General features: G+C 34.1%; 3 protein-coding genes across 3 annotated transcripts; all 3 read left to right on the forward strand.

The window, feature by feature from the left end:
* On the forward strand, nt 1-924 carry LOC308429055 (olfactory receptor 5M5-like; the record flags this gene model as incomplete). Its single annotated transcript, XM_080927701.1, has 1 exon — nt 1-924. One exon carries the CDS (start codon nt 1-3, stop codon nt 922-924), a length of 924 nt encoding a protein of 307 aa, XP_080783827.1.
* Nucleotides 925-9,762: 8,838 nt separating this feature from the next.
* Nucleotides 9,763-10,704, forward strand: LOC308429001 (olfactory receptor 5M11; the record flags this gene model as incomplete). The annotated part of the gene is made up of 1 exon (XM_080927642.1): nt 9,763-10,704. The coding sequence occupies one exon, from the start codon at nt 9,763-9,765 to the stop codon at nt 10,702-10,704; it is 942 nt and encodes a 313-aa protein (XP_080783768.1).
* A 7,753-nt stretch (nt 10,705-18,457) lies between these two features.
* On the forward strand, nt 18,458-19,414 carry LOC308428969 (olfactory receptor 5M5; the record flags this gene model as incomplete). The annotated part of the gene is made up of 1 exon (XM_080927610.1): nt 18,458-19,414. One exon carries the CDS (start codon nt 18,458-18,460, stop codon nt 19,412-19,414), a length of 957 nt encoding a protein of 318 aa, XP_080783736.1.
* Between the last annotated feature and the right edge of the window lie 1,870 nt (nt 19,415-21,284).

Below are 21,284 nucleotides of genomic sequence, written 5' to 3' on the forward strand. Positions count from 1 at the left end.
ATGTTAAAGAAAAACTATACAACAGTTACAGAGTTTATTTTCCTAGGATTGACAGATCGAGCAGAGCTTCAGCCTGTGCTCTTTGTGGTTTTCCTTCTCATCTACCTCATCACAGTGATTGGTAACATGAGCATGATCTTCTTAATCAGAAGTGACAGCAAGCTTCACACACCCATGTACTTCTTTCTCAGCCATCTCTCCTTTGTAGATCTCTGTTATGCCACCACTGTTGCCCCTCAGATGTTGGTTAACTTTTTATCCAAGAGAAAGAACATTTCTTTTATTGGCTGCATTATTCAGTTCCACTTCTTTATTGCTCTGGTGATCACAGATTACTATATGCTCGCAGTGATGGCTTATGACCGTTATGTTGCCATCTGCAAGCCCTTGTTATACACGAGCAAAATGTCCCGAGGTGTCTGTCTCTCTCTTGTGGCTACACAGTACATTTATGGCTTTGTAAATGGTCTAATACAGACCATCCTGATGCTTCGTTTAACCTTTTGTGGACCCAATGAGATCAATCACTTCTACTGTGCAGATCCCCCACTCATGGTCCTTGCTTGCTCAGATACCTATGTGAAAAAAACTGCCATGTTTGTAGTGGCAGGGTCTAACCTCACCTGTTCTCTCACCATCATCCTCATCTCCTACATTTTCATCTTTGCAGCTATTCTGAGAATCCGTTCTGCAGAGGGGAGGCGCAAGGCCTTCTCTACCTGTGGGTCTCACCTGACAGCTGTCACCATCTTTTATGGGACATTGTTCTGCATGCATCTGAGGCCCCCCTCTGAGACATCTGTAGAACAAGGGAAAATTGTAGCTGTTTTTTATATCTTTGTAAGTCCAATGTTAAACCCTTTCATCTATAGTCTGAGGAATAAAGATGTGAAAAATGCAATAAGGAAAGTTATCCAGAAATAATTGTTGAGAATTGCTTACTAGTATGTAAAATGTTCTTATTATCTGACAAAGTACTTTGTATTTTAAATGAATAAACCTATGTCACACATTTTATTTGATAGTTCTTAATTCACCTGTTAGATTTATTAGTTTGTATTAATTTGTTCACTGTAGTTGCATTATAATCTCAGTGAATTTTTGTAGCATAATAATCCAGAAACTAGAGTAGGAACAATGTTTATTTTTAATCAGTGTAGAAAAGGAATGTATCCATTGTACTAACACTGACCCACAGTTATAAAATATGTAATTTCCCCGTGCTCTGAGAATCGAAATTTTTTCAGTTATAATTTTGCTTATAACTTGATAGTTTTTTTCATTCATAGAAAATAGCATTTGTTTTAATAGAAATTGTAAGGCAGTAAAATTCTTTTAGATACTTAACTCTTGATTTCTTTAAAATGTACCTTTCAAATGATTTTAGTGAGCCAGTTGCATCACTGTATATTGGGTGCTTGTTTGAAATGAAAAGTTCGTCTATGCTTTGTAATATTTTTATAGTTATGCATGACCCTTGGTTTTAAACCTCTCCTCCATTCCTTCAGAAGTAAAAACAGACCAGAGGCATCCCAAACCCATCTTTTGGATCATAACAGATAGACTGAAACACATTGCAGGGATTACGGGTATTAAGCATTCCTGGTCAAGCCATTTTGTAGTCCTGACAGTCTTCAATGCCTCAGCTCCAAACTCTCTTGCAAAACATTGACAGGTTGCCAATCTATTATAGGGGTAAAACACCCCTTTTCTTGACACCAGATGCATAGGCTTTTCCTTCACTTAGGATGTGATTCCTAGTTAATATTTTAGTACAGTTGGGAGCAGTTACAGAAGTGTGGTAGCAAAGGGAGAAGCAGAATTGTCTCTTTAGAACATTTTTATTCTGCCAGAAGAGTTAGACTGCCCTTGCTTACTCTTTGTACATAGCTGTCTTTAATGTTTTAACTGTAACAGTGCATGGGTATTCCTGTGGATCTATGACCTCAAAGTCACATTTTAATCCACTCACTGATACTTCCAGGTTCTATTATGATAAAGCTATATGCATTGCTTTACTGTTTTTCAATATTTATATATTGGTAAATTTGTTTTATATTTTTATCTTAAAGGTCTATAAAAGGTTTTTGCACTTCAGACTTGGGGCAAGGGGCTGAGGTGTTTACTTAACATAACAAATGACTTTTTCAGTCCAGGAGCTGGGCTTCCACTCCCCCAGAAGCTATTTTCTATTAAATCAGACATTTGGAATTGGTCTCTCTTCAGTCTTCCTCTCTCTGCATTTTCTCTTCCTGAGTGTGCATGTTCTTTCTCTCTTTCTCTTCCATCTTTCTTCTTCATCCCATGTAGCTTTTCCTGTCCACTTTCTTTGGGACCTATAAATCTAGCTCAAGTTGGCTTATATCACCAATAGATAATAACTTATCAAAAGATATGATCATCTTCTTATTACTTTGTTAAACATATGCATATATTCCATTTTAATTCTTTTTATTGTAATGTATTTTGAAATGCTTCTCATGTAACTTCTGCTTAATTTATTGGTTTATAATTTGCTGCTCAGGAATTGGTTAAATTGCTTCCTAAGTCCAATGAAATTGTTATTATCTTCATTATTAAACTAATTTTAGGAATCTACTTATTAATTGTTCAGAAGAAAGATTTTTAACCTTAACCAGAAAAGGAAATAATATAATGAACTCATTGTTATCACACCCAAATAAAGACTTGGGTAAATTGTAAAATTGGTTTAATATATTTTGATACTAAAAGTTGAGTTTTCTCAATAAATGCTTCTTGTAACCTAGGCTATCTTAACCCTATGTAGAGTTACATCAGTTGAAATGTATTTGTATCTGAAGAATTATACAGTGCAATTTGCTGTTGATAAATCTTGATGGAGAACACATAACTGTGTCTCTGCAAGCTGCTTATTGTTTAACTAACCTCTTAAGTATATGCTCACTGATTCATATAAAATCAGTTTTTATTCATATTGTCTATGCCAATAAAAGACATGATACATCTATCCATTCTCCTCTAAAGTATCATTGCATATTTCCATTTTCTTGATAATATAAAGAACCAGTGAAAAATTGAATAATGTATGCATAAATATGTGCCAGAGATAGAGTTTCTTCAAGCAAGTGCTAACTTTGCATCACAAGAGACATTCATGATTAAATTCACTGTTTTTCTTCAAAAGACTTTAATACCACAAACTACTAAGAATATTTAAATGTTCATCTACCACCTTCCAGAATGCATGGTATTTTAAAATTGCTTAAGCATTCTCCAGTTGGAAAGATTCAATTTATATTCTAAAATATTTGAATTATTATTCTAAATGAAGTTAAATACTTCTTACTATTTTGATGTTAATTTGCTTTGTTTCTGTTTTAGCTGGAAATTCATGCTCTTTGACCACTTCTGAGGCAGTTCTTTTATCGTTTTTAATACATTTGCATTTGTTTCTCACTATACTATACTTGGTACTGATATTTTGATGCTATGTCTATAAACTCTTCACAATATATCTTTGTATGATACATGTGATTGAAAGAAATATGCTCATTTTAATACAATTCAAGTGTATTGTTCTCGTGAGTTGTACTTTTATAGGCTGACTGACCATTATATCTGAAGTCTTAATGACCTCACAGCTTCCATTGAACTGAGAAGCTCTGGATGGCAAAATTGACTTAATTAATAACATCTGGGGAAGCTAATGCTAAGGAGATCCACATCCTACCGGGCCTGTGTCTACCACTTTCAGGGAAACTGACATTTTCCTGGGAAATGCAGGGAAAAGCAGATAGACTTTTCCATCTTCAGATTTCTTCCTTTTCTACCTTATAAAAACCCAAGTCTCCTATGCTGTACAATACAGTCTCTACTTTTGTGGGAGACCATGGACCTTTATTTGTTTTAATTAAAGATCAAGTCTGCTCTTCCCACTGATTGTCTAAAGAAGACCTTCGGGAACTCTTGGTGCACAAGGATCCTGGTGTATGTAGTCTGGGATTGGACTGGGCTGGCATCCATCTTTGCTGAGAGAAACAGGAAGATCAGCCATAAGTACTTGCAGCATACCCATAGAGGACCGAGAGCCCAGGGAAGATGCAGGAGCAATCTCCCATGGAGACCATGTGCCTTCATCTGCACCAAGAGCTAGAGCTGGCCCATTCCCATCAGAACTCACAGCCTGCCCATAGAAAGCCAAACTCTAATCAAGACTGGCAGCCTGTTCACAGTTTGCTGGATACCTGGAAGAGGCACAGGAGGGCTCTCATTCTTGAGTGAAAGGGAGCGTTTACATTTCCTTCCCACTATCTATCCAGGAAGAGGCCACACAGAACTCTCAGGGGCAGGGGGTAGTGTTGCCTGGGAACAGACACTTCCAGCCCAATGTTAGAGCCAGCCCTATTACATAAAGACTGGTCACTGCCTTTGGAATTCACAGCCTACCCAGAGAGCCAAACACCCAGGAACAATCTCCCTCTGGAGGCACAGGCTCACAGACCCACAGGAGGGACAAGATCCAGTAAGAGACAACAAGATCACCTAGAATCACTAATGACAAGATGGCAAGAGGCAAGCAAAGGAATCTAAAAAACAGAAACCAAGACAACCTGGCAACATCAGAATGCAATGCAGCAAATAGTGGATATTCTAACTTACCAGAACGAGAAGTTTTAAACTTAAAATCATACTTCATGATGATAATGGAGATCCTCAAGAAGCACAAAAATAATACACTTAAAGAAGTACAGGAAAGCCAGGAGGACACATGCAAACAAGTTGAAGCCCTTAAAGAGGAAACACACACACACACACACACACACACACACACACACACACACAAAATAAAAACAAAAAAATACAAAAAAAACCAAAAAACAACAACAACAACAACAACAACAAAAAAACAAACACCCACCAAAAATCACTTAAAGAGCTACAGGACATTACAAATAAACAAGTGAAAGAACTGAAAACAAAAATAGAAACAATGAAGAAATCACAAAAGGAGAGAATCCTGAAGTTGGAAAACCTAGGAAAGACATTGTGAGTCATAGATGTAAGCATCACCAACAGAATACAAGAGATGGAAGACAGAATCTCAGGGTCAGAAAATACCATAGAAATCATTGACACCATAGTAAAAAAAAATATATATATATATATATATATCAAAAATCAAAAGGATTCTAACCCAAAACATCCAGGAAATCCAGGACACAATAAGAAGACCAAACCTAAGGATAATAGTTGTAGAAGAGAGTGAAGACAAAAGAACCCCAAATAGATTGGGTCAGAAAAGAAATTCTTCCCAACACATAATAGTCAAAACAACAAATGTTCAAAACAATAAAAGAATACTAAAGCAGTAAGAGAAAAAGGACAGATAACATAAAAGCAGACCAATCAGAATTACACCAGACTTTTTAACAGAAACTATAAAAGCTAGAAGATTCTAGACTGACATCATACAGACCCGGAAAGAAGAAAAATGCCAGCCCATGTTATATCCAGCAAAACTGTCAATTGCCATAGATGAATAAATCAAGATACTTCGGGACAAAAACAAACTTACCCAATATCTGTCTACAAATCTAGCACTACAAAAAAATAATAGATGGAAAACTCCACTACAAAGAGGGACACTTCATCCTAGGAAGATCAAGAAACTAATCTTCTTGCAACAAACCCCAAAGAAGAAAAGCACACAAACATAATTCTACCTCTTACAACAAAAATAGCAGGAAAAAACAATAACTATTTCTTAATATCTCTTAATATCAATGGACTCAATTCCCTAATAAAAAGACATTGACTATCAGACTGGATACATAAACAGGATCCAGCATTTTGCTGCATATAGGAAACTCATCTCAGCAACAAAGACAGGTACTACCTCAAGGTAATAGTTGGGAAAAATTTTCTAATCAATTGTTCCCACAAAACAAACAAGCTGGAGTAGCTATCCTAATATCAAATAAAATAGGTTTTCAACAAAAGTCATCAAAAAAGACAAGGAAGGATACTTTTTACTCATCAATGGAAGAATCAATCAAGAGGAACTCTCAATCCTGGACATCTATGCTCCAAATACAAGAGCACCCACATTCATAAAAGAAACCCTACTAAGGCTCAAAGTGTATATTGCACCACACACAATAATAGTGGGAGACTTCAACACCCCACTCTCATCAATGGACAGATCATAGAAGCAGAACTGAACAGAGACACATTGAAACCAACGGAAATTATGAACCAAATGGAATTAACAGGCATCTATAGAACATTTTACCCTAAAACTGAAATATATATCTAATTCTCACACCTTATCTTACCTTCTCCAAAACTGATCATATAGTCGGTCACAAAATAGATTCAGTCTGAATCTGTCTAATAAAACTATGTCTTTCCCTTACTTTTCTTTCATGTCATTTTAGTGTAGATACTGGAAAGAGGATAAAAATGGTTTTCCTGTAATGACAGATAGTCTTCCTTTTCCTTTAGAGTTCACACCCTATTCTATGTCTGCTTGTGTACCATGTGGCTAATCTACAAGTTAGATTAACTAAAATGGCATGCTTTTTCTCCTATTCTTTTTTTCTCTTCTTTTACAGGTAGCTGCTGGAATTTATACCTTGCTTGCTCTAGGGATTTTTTATCAGACATTCATAAAATTGATCGCAAGTTTCTGAGTCTCTACTTATATGCTTCAGTTTATGATATTAAAAACCAAGAAATCCTCATTTTCCTTGTTATCATATGGAAACTTTTGTGGTACTCCCTAGTATTTCCAGTAGCAGAATGTGTTTGTGCATTCAAAAATATATGTGTTATAGAATTAGTTTACTTGATACTTTTTTAAAGTTTAAATGTTAGAATTGTACTTTTAGATTTATTATACTATAAATTGAGGCCAATGTCTCCATAAATATGTGGGAAAGTATTCATTCTAATTTTTTGGTTATTTTTATTTATTTACATTTAAAGTCTTATCTACATTTCCTGTTTTCCCTCAGGAAACCTCCTATCCCATCCCTGCTTCTGTGAGGGTACTCCCCCACCCACCTCTGTGCCCTAGCATTTCCCTACACTGGGTCATTGAGCCTCCACTGGACAAAGGGCCTCTCCTCCCATTGATGTCAGACAAGGCAGTCCTCTGCTTTGCAACTGGAGCCATGGTCCCTCTTTGTGTACTCTTTGGTTGGTGGTTTCATCCCTGGGAACTCTGGGGTTCTGGTTGGTTGATACTTTTGTTCTTCCTATTTAGTTGCAAATACCTTTAACTCCTCTGTTCTTCTCCAAACTCCTCCATTAGGGTCCCTGTACTCAGTTTAATAGTTGGCTGTGAACATCCATATCTGTACTGGTCAGGCTCTGACAGAGCTTCTCAAGGGACAACTATGTCAGACACCTGTCAGAAAGAATGTCTTAACATCAGCAAAAGTGTTTTGGTTTGGTGTCTGCATATGGAATGAATCCCTAGGTGGGGCATACTCTGGATAACATTTCTTTTATCTATGCTCCATTCTTTGTTCCTGCATTTTCTTTAGACAGAAGTAATTCAGGTTTAATATTTTTAAGATTGGTTGGTGGATCCATCCCTCAACTAAAGGCTGTGCTTAACCCCTGGATATGATCTCTTCTGTTCCTCTCTTGCCTTTGTTGGGTATTTCAGATTATGCCATCCCTGTTGGATCCTCAGTGTCTCTTGCTTTCCTGGGGGCCATTACAACATCAGAAACTGTACTATAGAGTCACAACTTATAGAGAACAACTATATTAAAATAATCCTACTACAACTCTATGCATAGTCTTTTCAATCAGTAATAATTTAGCCTAGTTAATTTTTTTAATTTAATAACATAGCTCAGCTATTTTTGAAAATGTTTGTAAAGCACACATTTCAGTTGAGAGAAATCTCATAAACATCAGAGTCTATGGATTATGCTATAACGCTATACCATGATTAAATATTCAATTCATCTTCTTGAAAGAAATACTGATTTATCATATAAAAAATTCCCTTAAGTATAAATTCCTGAGCAACTGAAACAATTGGCTCAGGGTGATATAATCTCATTGCACAAATCCCTATGTTATGATGTGTGAATATCCGAACTAATTACTATCGTTCCTTAATTAATTCTTTGGGGTATGTCAAAAAGATACATTTGGAGATAAAAGCTCAAGGTTATAAATTGCATATAGAAAATTTACAGCACCTCTTCCTTGGGTTGCTGTTGTCTCAGAAAATATTCCTGGGCAAGGTAGGAATGAAATTATAACTTTTATATTAACACCTTTGTTTTTATATTGGTTTAGATATTTATTACTAGCAATTAGTTATCAATAAAGTAATACTAATGTTAGTCATGTGCAAAATCAGTTGAAAAAATAAGCATTGGGCATTTAGATTAATCATAAAATATTAATTTTTGGAATCATGCATTTTAATAACCATCTTAATACACAAGTAACATTTTAATTATTTATTCACAAATAAAATTATTTACTAAATAAATATGCTGGTAGAAACACTAGAATTATCATCACACTAATATTTTATAATTTCTGTTAAAAAGTACACACACACATTCACTTTTTCCTATTGCCCATAAAATATCACAATCAAGATATCACAAAAGGAAAAAATAAATTAAAATTTTAATTTTATATATAGAATTTACTGTAGAAATTCAAATGACTTTTAAGTGTTGGGAAGAGATTATTTTCTAAGTGGCAAAATTTTTGGTCTAGCCCATGGTTATAACATAAATGTCAAGAATTTTATTTATTTTCCTACAAATAAAGAGACTTCTTCCTTCCATAAAATAAATTCCATTAAAAACTTATTTCACCTTACTATCCTGAAATAGCTGTGAATTTAAATGAATACTAAGCTAAACATGAAATGCCTTTGTACATAGAATATTTAAGTTGTAATTTACATAATGTCACCAAAACATCCAGGATTTTTTCCTTTTGCAATAATTCTTACTTCTATGAATTCTTTTGCTTAAGTTTTACTCATAAACCAGAGTATTGCTATATGGCAAATCTTCATGATACAATAATTATCAGGACTATATTCTTACCATTAGAAAGCTATACAATTGGATGTGAATACATGGGTGTATAAAATGTCCTGGAAACTTTAAAATAAAGAGACTGTATTATATTCACATATAAAGGAAGTATGTATGAAATGCCTCACAAAGAAACCCAAATCGTATTAATTTTGTACAATAGATAGGTTGGGAAGGAAAAAGAAGTTCCGAGAGATAGGACAGATGCAGCAGAGTTTTACTCATAGTTTTATGGATTCATACAGAATTCATATTGTTTCCTCAATGATTTTGTGGAAGATATTTATTGAGCCTTTTAGTTGGGAGTCTTCACTCTCTTCTATACCTATTATTCTTGCGTTTAGTCTTCTCATTGTGTCCTGGATATCCTAGATGTTTTGGGTTAGGGCTTTTTGATTTTTGCATTTTCTTTGACAGTTGTGTCAATATTTTCTATGTTATGTTCTGCCCCTGAGATCCTCTCTTCTATCTCTTGTATTCTGTTGGTGATGCTTAGAATTCATATTTGTATACAAGCACAATACAGAGGAATGAAACACAAAGTGAAAAGGATCAACATTGAAATATAAAGAGGATTATTGTATAATTTGCTTTAGATGTCATATTTTAAAAAGAACATGATTTTAACTTTAATTTTTCATCTCCGAATCTACCTTGTTTCTGCAACTTGAAACATAGACCCAGATCTAAGGAGATGCCTCTCACAAACAGCACTAAAATCACAGAATTCATTTTACTGGGGCTCACAGATCGCCAAGATCTCCAGCCTCTTCTCTTTGTGCTGTTTCTTTTTGTTTACCTTGCCACCATCTTAGGCAACATGGGAATGATGGCCCTGATCAGACTGGACTCCCGCCTTCACAAGCCTATGTACTTTTTTCTCAGTAACTTGGCATTTGTGGATCTTTGTTACACCTCAACAGCCACCCCACAGATGTTGACAAATTTCTTATCAGAAAAGAAGACAATTTCCTTCATTGGCTGCTTCATACAGTGCTACCTTTTCATTGCCCTTCTCCTCACAGAGTTTTACATGCTGGCAGCCATGGCCTATGACCGCTATGTGGCCATATGTAATCCTCTGCGTTACAGTGTGAAAATGTCCAGGCGACTCTGCATCTGCTTGGCCATGTGTCCATATGTCTATGGCTTCTCAGATGGACTATTCCAAGCCATCTTGACTTTCAGTATGACCTTCTGTAAATCCAATGTCATCAACCACTTCTACTGTGCTGACCCACCTCTCATTAAGCTGTCTTGCTCTGATACTTACATAAAAGAACATGCCATGTTAATATCGGCTGGTTTTAATCTCTCCAACTCCCTCACAATCATCCTGGTGTCATATGCCTTCATCATTGTTGCCATTTTAAGGATCAAATCAGCTGAAGGAAGGCACAAGGCATTCTCTACCTGTGGTTCCCACATGATGGCTGTCACATTGTTTTATGGGACTCTCTTCTGCATGTATGTAAGACCACCCACTGACAAGACTGTTGAGGAATCCAAAATAATAGCTGTCTTCTACACTTTTGTGAGTCCATTGCTAAATCCATTAATCTACAGTCTGAGGAATAAAGACGTAAAACAAGCCTTGAAAACAATATTCAGGCAAAAATTATCAGGACAGCACTGATGTCTATCAATAAACTGCAGCAATAGTTCCCTGACATTTGTGTTTTAAAGAGTATATATATATATATATATATATATATATATATATATATATATATATATATATATATATATATATATATATATACTCTGTGGCCATATTATCATTAGTTAATATTCACAGTCAGTTTGAGTAAATTGAATATCACCCAGGCAACATACCTCTTTCTCTGTTTGTACAGTGACATCCAGAAAAGTTAACCTGAGGAAAAGTATCCTTGTTGTAAGTACACAGAGCCATCTCCTTACTTGGGGTTATGAACTGAATGAAAATGAACAGAGAAGTCACATAAACAGCCATTCATCTCATGCTGAGTGTGAACACACTATGACTAATGTACCTCCTTCCTGCCTCTGTATCTTCCTACCACGGTGACTATATCCTTATTAAATAATGACTGCAATACAACCTTCTTCTATTACGTTTCTCCTGTGAGATGTTTTCTCATAAGGAAGAGCACAGCAATTGATACAAACTAGCAGCATAGATCCCACTGCAGCACATGTTAAAACAGTGAATCACATTCCACCTCAGTTGTGTGTTCAAATCCATGTTGTAGACGGGTCACCATATTAAGCAGCACATTGTATTTGGAAAGCTAAATAAATACTTCTGAATGCTCCGATTTCTGCCTGTATTCTTTCTGGGAACTTGTTTAAAAGAATTAACAGGATACACTGGTTCTATGAAAAATGCCTTTCAGTGATAGACACATCTGCCTTTTTGCTGAAGAATTTTTAAGGAACAATGGTGAACCTGTAACTCCTCCACTACTTAGTATTTAAAACGAGGAAAATGCATCATTATAGTGATTTTTTTCTCATTGATGTGTTTCTATGGAGGAGTCACACAAAGAGCATGAGACTCCTGAGTTATGGTTTTGTATATGCAAGATTGTGGATTCAGGATTGAGTTTGTAAGTCTACATTCTATTAAGATTCAGAGTTGGGATATTACTTTTGGTTTCTTCATCTGACAGTTTAGAATATGTTGGTCTGAGAGTAAAGACTACAATCAGAAAGAACACACACATGCACACACACACACACACACACACACACAAATGAGCAGGCTCTATTCAGATAGTTATATTACTGCATTGACTGGTCCTTCTATTACCAGTTACTTTTAGAATAGTAATGTTTGCTTTATTCTACATAACACATGGCAGTGAGCATGTTTTTATAAACAAATCAAGCAATTTCTTTGGCAATACAAAATATTAAAGCTTCAGGATAAATGCTAATATATATATATATATATATATATATATATATATATATATATATATATATATATAACTATTAAAATAAATTAAAACCATATACTCATATAATACTCTTCCAGTTGTATATTAAGTAATTATTCCTTAAGATCATTACATGTTGTTTTGTTTTTGTTCTTGGTCATTTAGAACAAACTTGGCTACTTAATTTTATAATTCACAAAGCCCCATGGAAATACCAAAGAAAACAGAATTTCTTATAGTTTGTAAAAGTTTATAGCATTCAAGTTAAGATTATACATGCAAATCGATGTTCAAAACTAACTCAAGACTATAAGGTCATGTTATGTCTTATGTCATATTGCTTATTTCATATGTGTTTGTTTCATGAATATGTTGTAGGTAAATGTGAATGTAAGCTTCTGATTTGTCCTAAATATTAGTCTATCTTAGTGACTTTAGTATGTTTATTTCTCTCATAAATTCATTAATACTTTAATGTCATCTACAAGTAAAACTATTTAATTCCATTCCATTTCATTCATTTTTTTTTAATTTCCCCCTTGTTGAACATCCTTATCATGGAAGGACAATGTTGTGAAGAGTTAGACAGATATACATCCTTGCACCCCATTATTCGGTATATGTATTTTATATATGTACAGTCTACGAAGCTGGCTATACCTTTGTAATTTCATTGTTAATTTTATTGTACATAGTACATTATATTAGTAAGGGCATTGTCGTATAAGTATTTATTGTATATTGAGGATTTTTTTACATCTCTCCTGCATTTTGCCAAATGTCATTCTTTCCTCTGTCCATTAAGTGGCTCTTAGACTCCACAAAATTATTCATCAATATACTGCAGGTATGAGTTCTTAATACACACACAGATACATGCTCTCTCTCTCTCTCTCTCTCTCTCTCTCTCACACACACACACACACACACACACACACACACAATTTTACCTATTATTTCTCTGCTGACACACCTCATCTTTCATAAATTTAGGTAATTGGAATCAGCTTTATACACTTAGGATTATTCTTATGTATTTAGTTCATGGGGAATTTGTTGATATAACTTGTTTCCTTGAAAGAAATTAAATTTGAATGTATTATTTATTAATAAAATTGATGTCTTAAATCTTGTTGAAAATTTTTGTATGTTTAGGAGATGTCTATACTGTATAAGCTTACTTTCTAATAATTTCATTATATGATATTTCTGGTTTAATAAATCATTAAGACAATAAAAATTTTTAAAAGACAATAAAATTATTAATGTTGTAATGTGATCATTTAGTGTTTTCACAATTCTGAGAGGATTTAGAGTAAAAAATTCCAGTTTTGAAAGAATCATAAAAAAATTAAAGCCCATAAATTATTTCAAAACATTATACTAATAGTTATTATTATTATTACTAATTTTTGAAACTATTTTATTGTAATAAATAGTGATTAATAACAAAAAATCCTCTGAGAATAAATTCATAAACATATGAAATATGCAGCTCAAGGTGATGTAATTTATTGCTCAAATCCCAAGATTCAATTGAATACATGTCTAAACCAATTACTATGTTCCTTTAATTATTTCTTTGGGGTGTGTTAAAAATACTTTGGGAATAAACTCTTCAAGTTACAAAAAGGGAATAAATCATTTTAAGCAGTTCCTTGGTTGGACGTCTACTGTTTCTGTGAAAAATTTTTCTCAACTCAGGTAGGAATGAATATTTTTGTATTTCTAATTTTTTAGAATTAGAATTTACAAAATACCTTTGTATTTCTAATTTTTTTTGTTTCAGTTTGCATAGTTATATGAGGAATCAAGTGTCAATAAAACTTATTGAATAGTAATCTAGAACCTTACCTTGCTGAAATAAGTATATGTGTGTTTTACTTAGATTGGTTACTAAAATATTAATATTGTATTGAAATTATGTCTGTGATAATCATTTTGTTGCTAAATTACATTTCAATAATCAGTTCCAAAATTAATGGTCACATGGAAAAAAATAAATTGTTCTTCACATTGTTGTTATCAGAATATGTTAAAGGGAAATTATCTAATACCAACAAAACACTTTCATCAAATATTAATGGGAAAGAAGTCCATAAATTTGAAAAAGAGGAAGGAGAAATATATGGGAGGGTTTAGAGGGAGGAAAGGGAATGCAAGATGAAGTAATTATATTACAGTTTTAAAAATTAAATAATTAATAAAAATCCAAAGAAAAATACATCATTTTGAAATTTATTCTTTCTTGAAATTTTAAATATAGTAGATTTTTTACAAAGATTTAACTTTAAATTATTGATGAGAGAAAATTGGTACGAATGCTAATATATCTGATAAGTGCATTAGTAAGTATTGGTTTAGAAATGGTAGATTCAAAATTGAAAAACAGGTGTGGTAGAAATGGCAAGTACTTTGAAAACTATTCAATTTCTGGCACTGAACAAATGCTAAGTCCCAATATTATGGAGAGAATGAGACACTGTCATGTGAGATGTTATGATTTAAGTGAGTATTAAAAGAGTTTCACTAGTAATGAAGACAATTACATGAATCTCCATTATCGAATATGACCTAGAAGTCAGGGTCCATCATTGAGAGGCTACTGCTTTCATGTCCTCTTACTTGAAGAGCATAGCAGTGGAAAACTAGGAGAGAATGGAGGTGATGGGGTCCATGATGGTAAAGTTACAAGAACAGTGTACACTTTAGGAAGTTGTTTATAGGAATCACAACTACCTGGCACATAATTATCTGGCTTATCCATCTTTATTCTTATTTTTTACCTTATAGTATCAGTTTCTTTTAAAGATTTATATATTTTATTTATATGAGTATCTTGTCATTGTCTTCAGACACCAGAAGAGGGCATAGGTTCCCCTTACAGATGTTTGTGAGCCACCATGTGGTTGCTGGAAATTGAACTCAGGACCTTTGAAAGAGCTCACAGTGCTCTTAACCACTGAGCAATCTCTCCAGCCCCATTTCTAAACCCATACTTACTAATGTATATTTCTATCCTCAGTAAGGAGTTAGTGGCCCAACTACTGGAAATTTTGTTAACATAGAAAGCGTTTATGTAATTAGTACAGTGACAATTTGTACATAGAAACACAAGGGAGGGAACGAAGGACTTGAATAGACAGTAAAAATATGAATTTTAACTAATAAACTATTAACTAAATAACAGGTTTTGTGCAGGAGAATGATGTTAACAGTTCTAGGCTACTGTCCTGCCATAAAATGTTATATAGACAAGTTCTAGAGAAGAGGATATATACATTTTAACTGGTAGTATTTCAGACACCAATTTAATATATAGATCTGATTTTATAGATGTAGTTATGTTTTTGATTATTTTGTTGTTGTTGATTGCAACTTTTTTTTTATAACTGGTAGGGTATAAACTAGTCACTCAAAATTTCACCTATATCCTCACAATGTACTGACTAACCACAACAGTCTTTTCTATTTAAAAGCAATTTATATAATTTTTTAAATATTGTGATTAGATTTATTTTTATATTGAAAATAAATATATTATAATTAAATGACCTAGTTTATTTTTTACATTTTTCCAACCTAGATAGATGTAAGTTGACATTATAGAGCCAGTAAATTTTGTGATGGGCTATAATTCTATTTTGTTTGATTTCATAAAGAATATACATGTTTAAAAACCGTATCAATATTCGTGCTGAATCATAGTTACAAAATCTCAGGTAAATCAACAATATCCTAAGGAGAGGGTTGTTTATAGGGATGTTGCTGTCTACTGTTTTCTATCAGAATGTTTTTGTGATATTTTCATATACATATACAAATAGCATTCATTTCAACTGAAGGTTTCTCATTGAATGTCTCCATATGAAATATTCAAATTTCTTGAGACTTCTTCTCTTGTCCTACCAGAAAATTAACAATGCCTTAGATCCCAGATCAGCCCCATTAAAACTCAATGTCTATTCTTATTTTTACACAGAAATATTTACTTAGATCAAACACATTTTATTGAACTATGACATTTAACTATAACTTTCTTTATCCTTATTGTGTGACAATAATCACCTTTTTGAAGGCAAAAACAACAAAACATTATTGGTTATCTTGTTTTGCCTTGTTTTTCTTCTCCAGTACATGTGGTATTCCAGTACACAGTCAGTTGTGTCTTAGGTTATTTTAATTAAGTATGCAGCAATCTTAGAGTGCTGTCAACATAATTTGTACTTGTGTTTGATTTGGTTATCATGAACTACTTATGCATTTGAAATATACAATTGGTGAGTTTGGGACTATATACAATTACATATATATATATATATATAATACAGCAAGTCTGCAGATTTTAATTTGTGCCTTGATTGAGGACTGTTTGAAAAATAAAATTCATTTCCAACAATATTATGGTAAATTTTGCTAAAACAGAATGGGTTCAGATACTTAAAATAGTCATAGTCAGAGTAACTGTTTACACAGAAAGTATTCTTTGGCTCATTTTTGTTGATTCTCATGCCCCGCACCTTGCTTATTGTGATTGATCGAATAAATAACTCTGATAGTCAAGTGAATTTATTCTTCTATACTATCTACTTTTAAAACTTTAAAAAGGCCAAAACAACATACAAAAATCAATAACTAAAATACATTATAGAGGGTCCCAATCTATAATTTGTTGTTGTATTTATCAAATAGAGATAATGCTGACCTGATATTATGTGAAAATATAGTTTGTTAATTTCAAAAGCACATTGTGACCCCTGTACTAACAAAAATTATATCTTTCATTAATTTTTGCTTTACTATAACAAAGACAGTTGAACTTTTTCTACATTCAATTAGAAAGATTAAATTAAAATTTCTGGTCCACTACCAGAACCAAACTGCAAAATTTTGTCATGTGTTGTGAAATATTTGATGTAGTGGTGGAGGGGAAACAAATGAAATAGTAAAGGCCCCAAGGAATGACACCATTACTGAGGCTATGGAGTGCTCACAAGAAGGAGCATATCTTGACTGTGCTCTGAAAGGCCAAATAAACAGCTAAAAGAATCAGAGGTAGTTGTTTACACTGAACCAATAGACAGAAGTGGCTGACCCTTGTGGTGAAATTAGGGAAAAGCCTGAAGAAAATGAGGAGGAGGGTGACCTGTAGGAGGACAGCAGTCTCAGTTAACCTGTACCGCTGAGATCTCTCAGACACTGTATCACCAATCAGGCAGCATTCACCAGCTGATATGAGGCTCCCAATACATATACTGCAGAGGACTGACGTGTCTGGGTTCAGTAAGAGAAGATGCACTGAACCCTCAAGAGACTAAAAGCCCCAAGGAGTAGAGAGGTCTGGTAGGGTGAAGGGTGAGGGGGGAAGGACATCCTTGTGGAGACAAGGAGGGGAAGAGATATGGGATATGGAACAGTCAGAGGGTGAGTTGGGAGGGGGACAAAATCTGGAGTGTAAAAATGATTTTTAAATAAAAAAATCAATACACATAAAAAAAGAGAAGAAAAGAAAATCGTGACCTAAGTGTTTGTGTTGAAATTTTCCTTCATGTGTGTTATACTGACTGCTGAATGAAAACCTTTCATTTGTTTTTTTGTATTTCAACAGTAATGCTATATTATGAAACATTAAGATTATAGTAGAAAAAGAGATCCTGGAGAGAATTTACTTCTAGTATCTTTCTTTCTTTTTTTGACACAAGGGAATTAAATTCTCCAAAGTGAGGCTTCTGGGTATAGATATCATGTGAGTTACTGGCAAATCTTTCCTAATTATTAAGAAGGAGAGCATTGCTCATAACAAACTGTAATGAGTACTTGGAAGTTTATTTCAATTGGAAATATAACTGGATCATGATTAACTCCTTCACTCTAAACCAATTTGGTAACTTGTGATCATGTCTGGGAAGCATGATCTGTACCTGTGCTGTCAGATAATTGGGGCTATGTGTGATCTACTTAAGAATACCAGCCTAGGCTGGGGAGATAGCTCAGTGGGAAAAGCACCTGCCTTAACCACTTAACCACATGTATGAGGTACATTTGTTCCACAGAGTCCATTTACATTGGTTGTAATAACATGTGTCTGTAAACTTCAGATTTCCAGCATTGAGACTGGAAGCAGACAGAGTAGAATCCCGAGAAACAGATCATTTCAGAAAAAGAAATGCTGAAACCCTGCCCCAAACAATATGTAAGGCAAACACACACACACACACACACACACACACACACACACACACACACATACACACACACACACACACACACACACACACTCATACACACAGAAAGCAAAAGGTTATTTTTGTTTTTTTTAAATGTGAAAATCCTGTGAACTAGCTTTGATAATCTCAAACCTTAGCAATATCTGTGTATGGATAAATAATAAGAGAGAAGTAGGGACAAGAGAGGAAATGTCTAACATGCATCTCAATTACTCTTCTTTAACTCATCTAAGTGAACATGCTGGCATCTAAGAAAATGGTCAGAGGCAATTACTCCATGGTGACTGAATTTATTCTCTTGGGATTAACAGATCGTCCAGAGCTGCAACCTTTGCTTTTTGTGCTCTTCCTGGTGATCTATCTGATCACTGTGGGAGGGAATCTTGGCATGATGGTGTTGATCAGGATAGATTCTCGCCTGCATACCCCTATGTACTACTTTCTTGCCAGTTTGTCATGTTTGGATTTGTGCTATTCTACCAATGTGACTCCCAAGATGCTGGTGAACTTTTTATCAGAGAAGAAAACAATTTCATATGCTGCTTGTTTAGTACAGTGTTATTTTTTTATTGCTATGGTGATTACTGAATATTATATGCTAGCTGTCATGGCCTATGACAGGTACATGGCCATCTGTAACCCTTTGCTTTACAGCAGCAAGATGTCCAAAGGGGTGTGTGTGCGTCTGATTGTGGGGCCCTATATCTATGGCTTCCTTAGTGGCCTAATGGAAACCATGTGGACATATCGCTTGACCTTCTGTGGCTCCAATATCATCAACCACTTCTACTGCGCTGACCCTCCTCTCATCAGACTCTCTTGCTCTGACACGTTCATTAAGGAAACATCAATGTTCGTGGTAGCAGGATTTAACCTCTCCAATTCCCTGCTCATAATCCTCATTTCCTACCTGTTCATTCTCATTGCCGTCTTGAGGATGCGTTCTGCTGAAGGTAGGCGCAAAGCATTTTCTACCTGTGGGTCTCATCTGGTAGCAGTGACTGTGTTTTACGGGACTCTATTCTGCATGTATGTTAGACCTCCCACAGACAAGTCAGTGGAGCAGTCCAAAATAATCGCTGTGTTCTATACTTTTGTAAGTCCCATGTTGAACCCCATCATTTATAGTCTGAGGAATAAGGACGTGAAACATGCTTTTGGGAAGCTGGTCAGAAGAAATGTGCTTTCAAAGTAAAATCATCCTGTCTTAATATATTAAATAAAAGATTTGTTTATGAAAATGGCATCCAACTTTTTGTAGAAATTCACTTTATACACAAGATGAAAATCCATATACTTTTATTAAAAGTACGTAATACAAAGGTATAAAAGATAAACAGTTTACATACTATGTGGATGTGCAATGCATATGTAAAGGTAGGAGACCATCTACTGTTCTACACCTTTATATCCATATCTTTAAATGTTAATTTTATATTTTAAAATTTATAAATTAAAAACAGTAAAATATCCAATTTTAATATAAACATAAAAGTGAAAGAGTGAACTATTTCTGCTCTCAGGGTTTACCTTCCATTCTTAATGCCCAGTTAGCAATTTTAAACGCTTTTAGGAAAAGCTATTATATATCCACAAATAAATGTGTAATTGTTTGTACACATAGATATAAAATTGGAAAACCCTATTTTAAAGGACAAAGCTGATTTCTTGCAAGAGTGTCGTTGTATATTATGGGATAGATGTGCTGAGATAATATTATATTACAGGACTTTCACTAGGTGTGCTCATTAACCTCACTTATCATAACCTTCAGTTTTGATGCCTTCCATTAACGAACTTCCTCCTACTTGTAAGGATCACTTTCAGTAAAACAATTCTCTGCCAAAGCAGAATACCACTGCCAGCACATGGGTGCTGAGAACTTACCCTGTGTCTTCTGCATGACCCAAATGCATTTTAACCTGCTGAACAATCTTTGTAGATGCTATATGTTAACTCCAGATTCAGGGGCTCGAGAAGGAGGGCTTCTTCAAAACAATATGGATATCTTGTGCCTTTATAAACTTTTGATTGAAGAATTAACTAGTGACATTTCACATTTCTAGAATAAAAAAATCTTTGACACCTTTCCTTATTTCTTTATTAATCTATCTGTTTAAAAATGGACCAAATATTTGGTATTTGTACCTCCATTTAAATTTGATCCATGATTGTTCTATACCATGTTTAGAACAATTTATAATTTTATAATGAAATATCATCTTTGTTTTGTAAATATTTATTGTGCTAAAGAAACCAATATTTTTAAGTTAATATTTTTGGTAAATTTGCTGTGCCGTGGGCTAAAAATGATAACCAGTGTTTACTAAGTTTTTCTATAAGTATGCATTGCTTCTACTATCAAGAGAGTTTTCAGGAGTCTTGGGGTAGCTTATTTTGTAGAAATTCTAACACTGTAAGGAGAATAAAAGCAGATGATAAAATTGTATTAATTTTATAATACAAGAGTGTCTATGCTTGAGTAATGGAAGAAATGTCTCTTCTCAGTGTACTGAACCCAGCTCTATGGCTAAGGCACAAACTTGTTGTGTTTCATCAAGCAGGTACTGGGCCACCAAAGTGAAACTGCATTTGCTGGTTTGGATATCAACAGAAAAGAGAAATGCACAGAGTGAACTTATTGTGCTCCATAGCAATATTCTTTCTTCTTTGGTTTTCAAAGTTCACTGTTAAATACTACACAAAAAGCAACATTTTCAGTTTATTCATTCCATATTAAGGCCAAGTGGTATAATTCAGATATCTCTACTGTGAACATCATATTGCTAATACATTCTGGAAAGGACAGATAAAAATGACTTTTTTTCATCTGTTTTTTACAGAAACTCCTTAAAAACTTACCTATACTGCTATCTAAACAGATGTTTAATTTTGAAAAACCAGTCAATTTATTATTCCTATTGGTTTTGATCTCAGGGTTTAAGTATGCTCTATACTAACATTGTGAAGACATAGATGATGGTATATATAATATTATAAGCATAATATACATTTTATATCAGATGGTTTATGAAGTTGATGTGAAAACATTTACACATATCTAT

Source organism: Micromys minutus, assembly GCF_963924665.1.
Source record: "Micromys minutus genome assembly, chromosome: 13".
Lineage (NCBI taxonomy): Eukaryota > Metazoa > Chordata > Mammalia > Rodentia > Muridae > Micromys > Micromys minutus.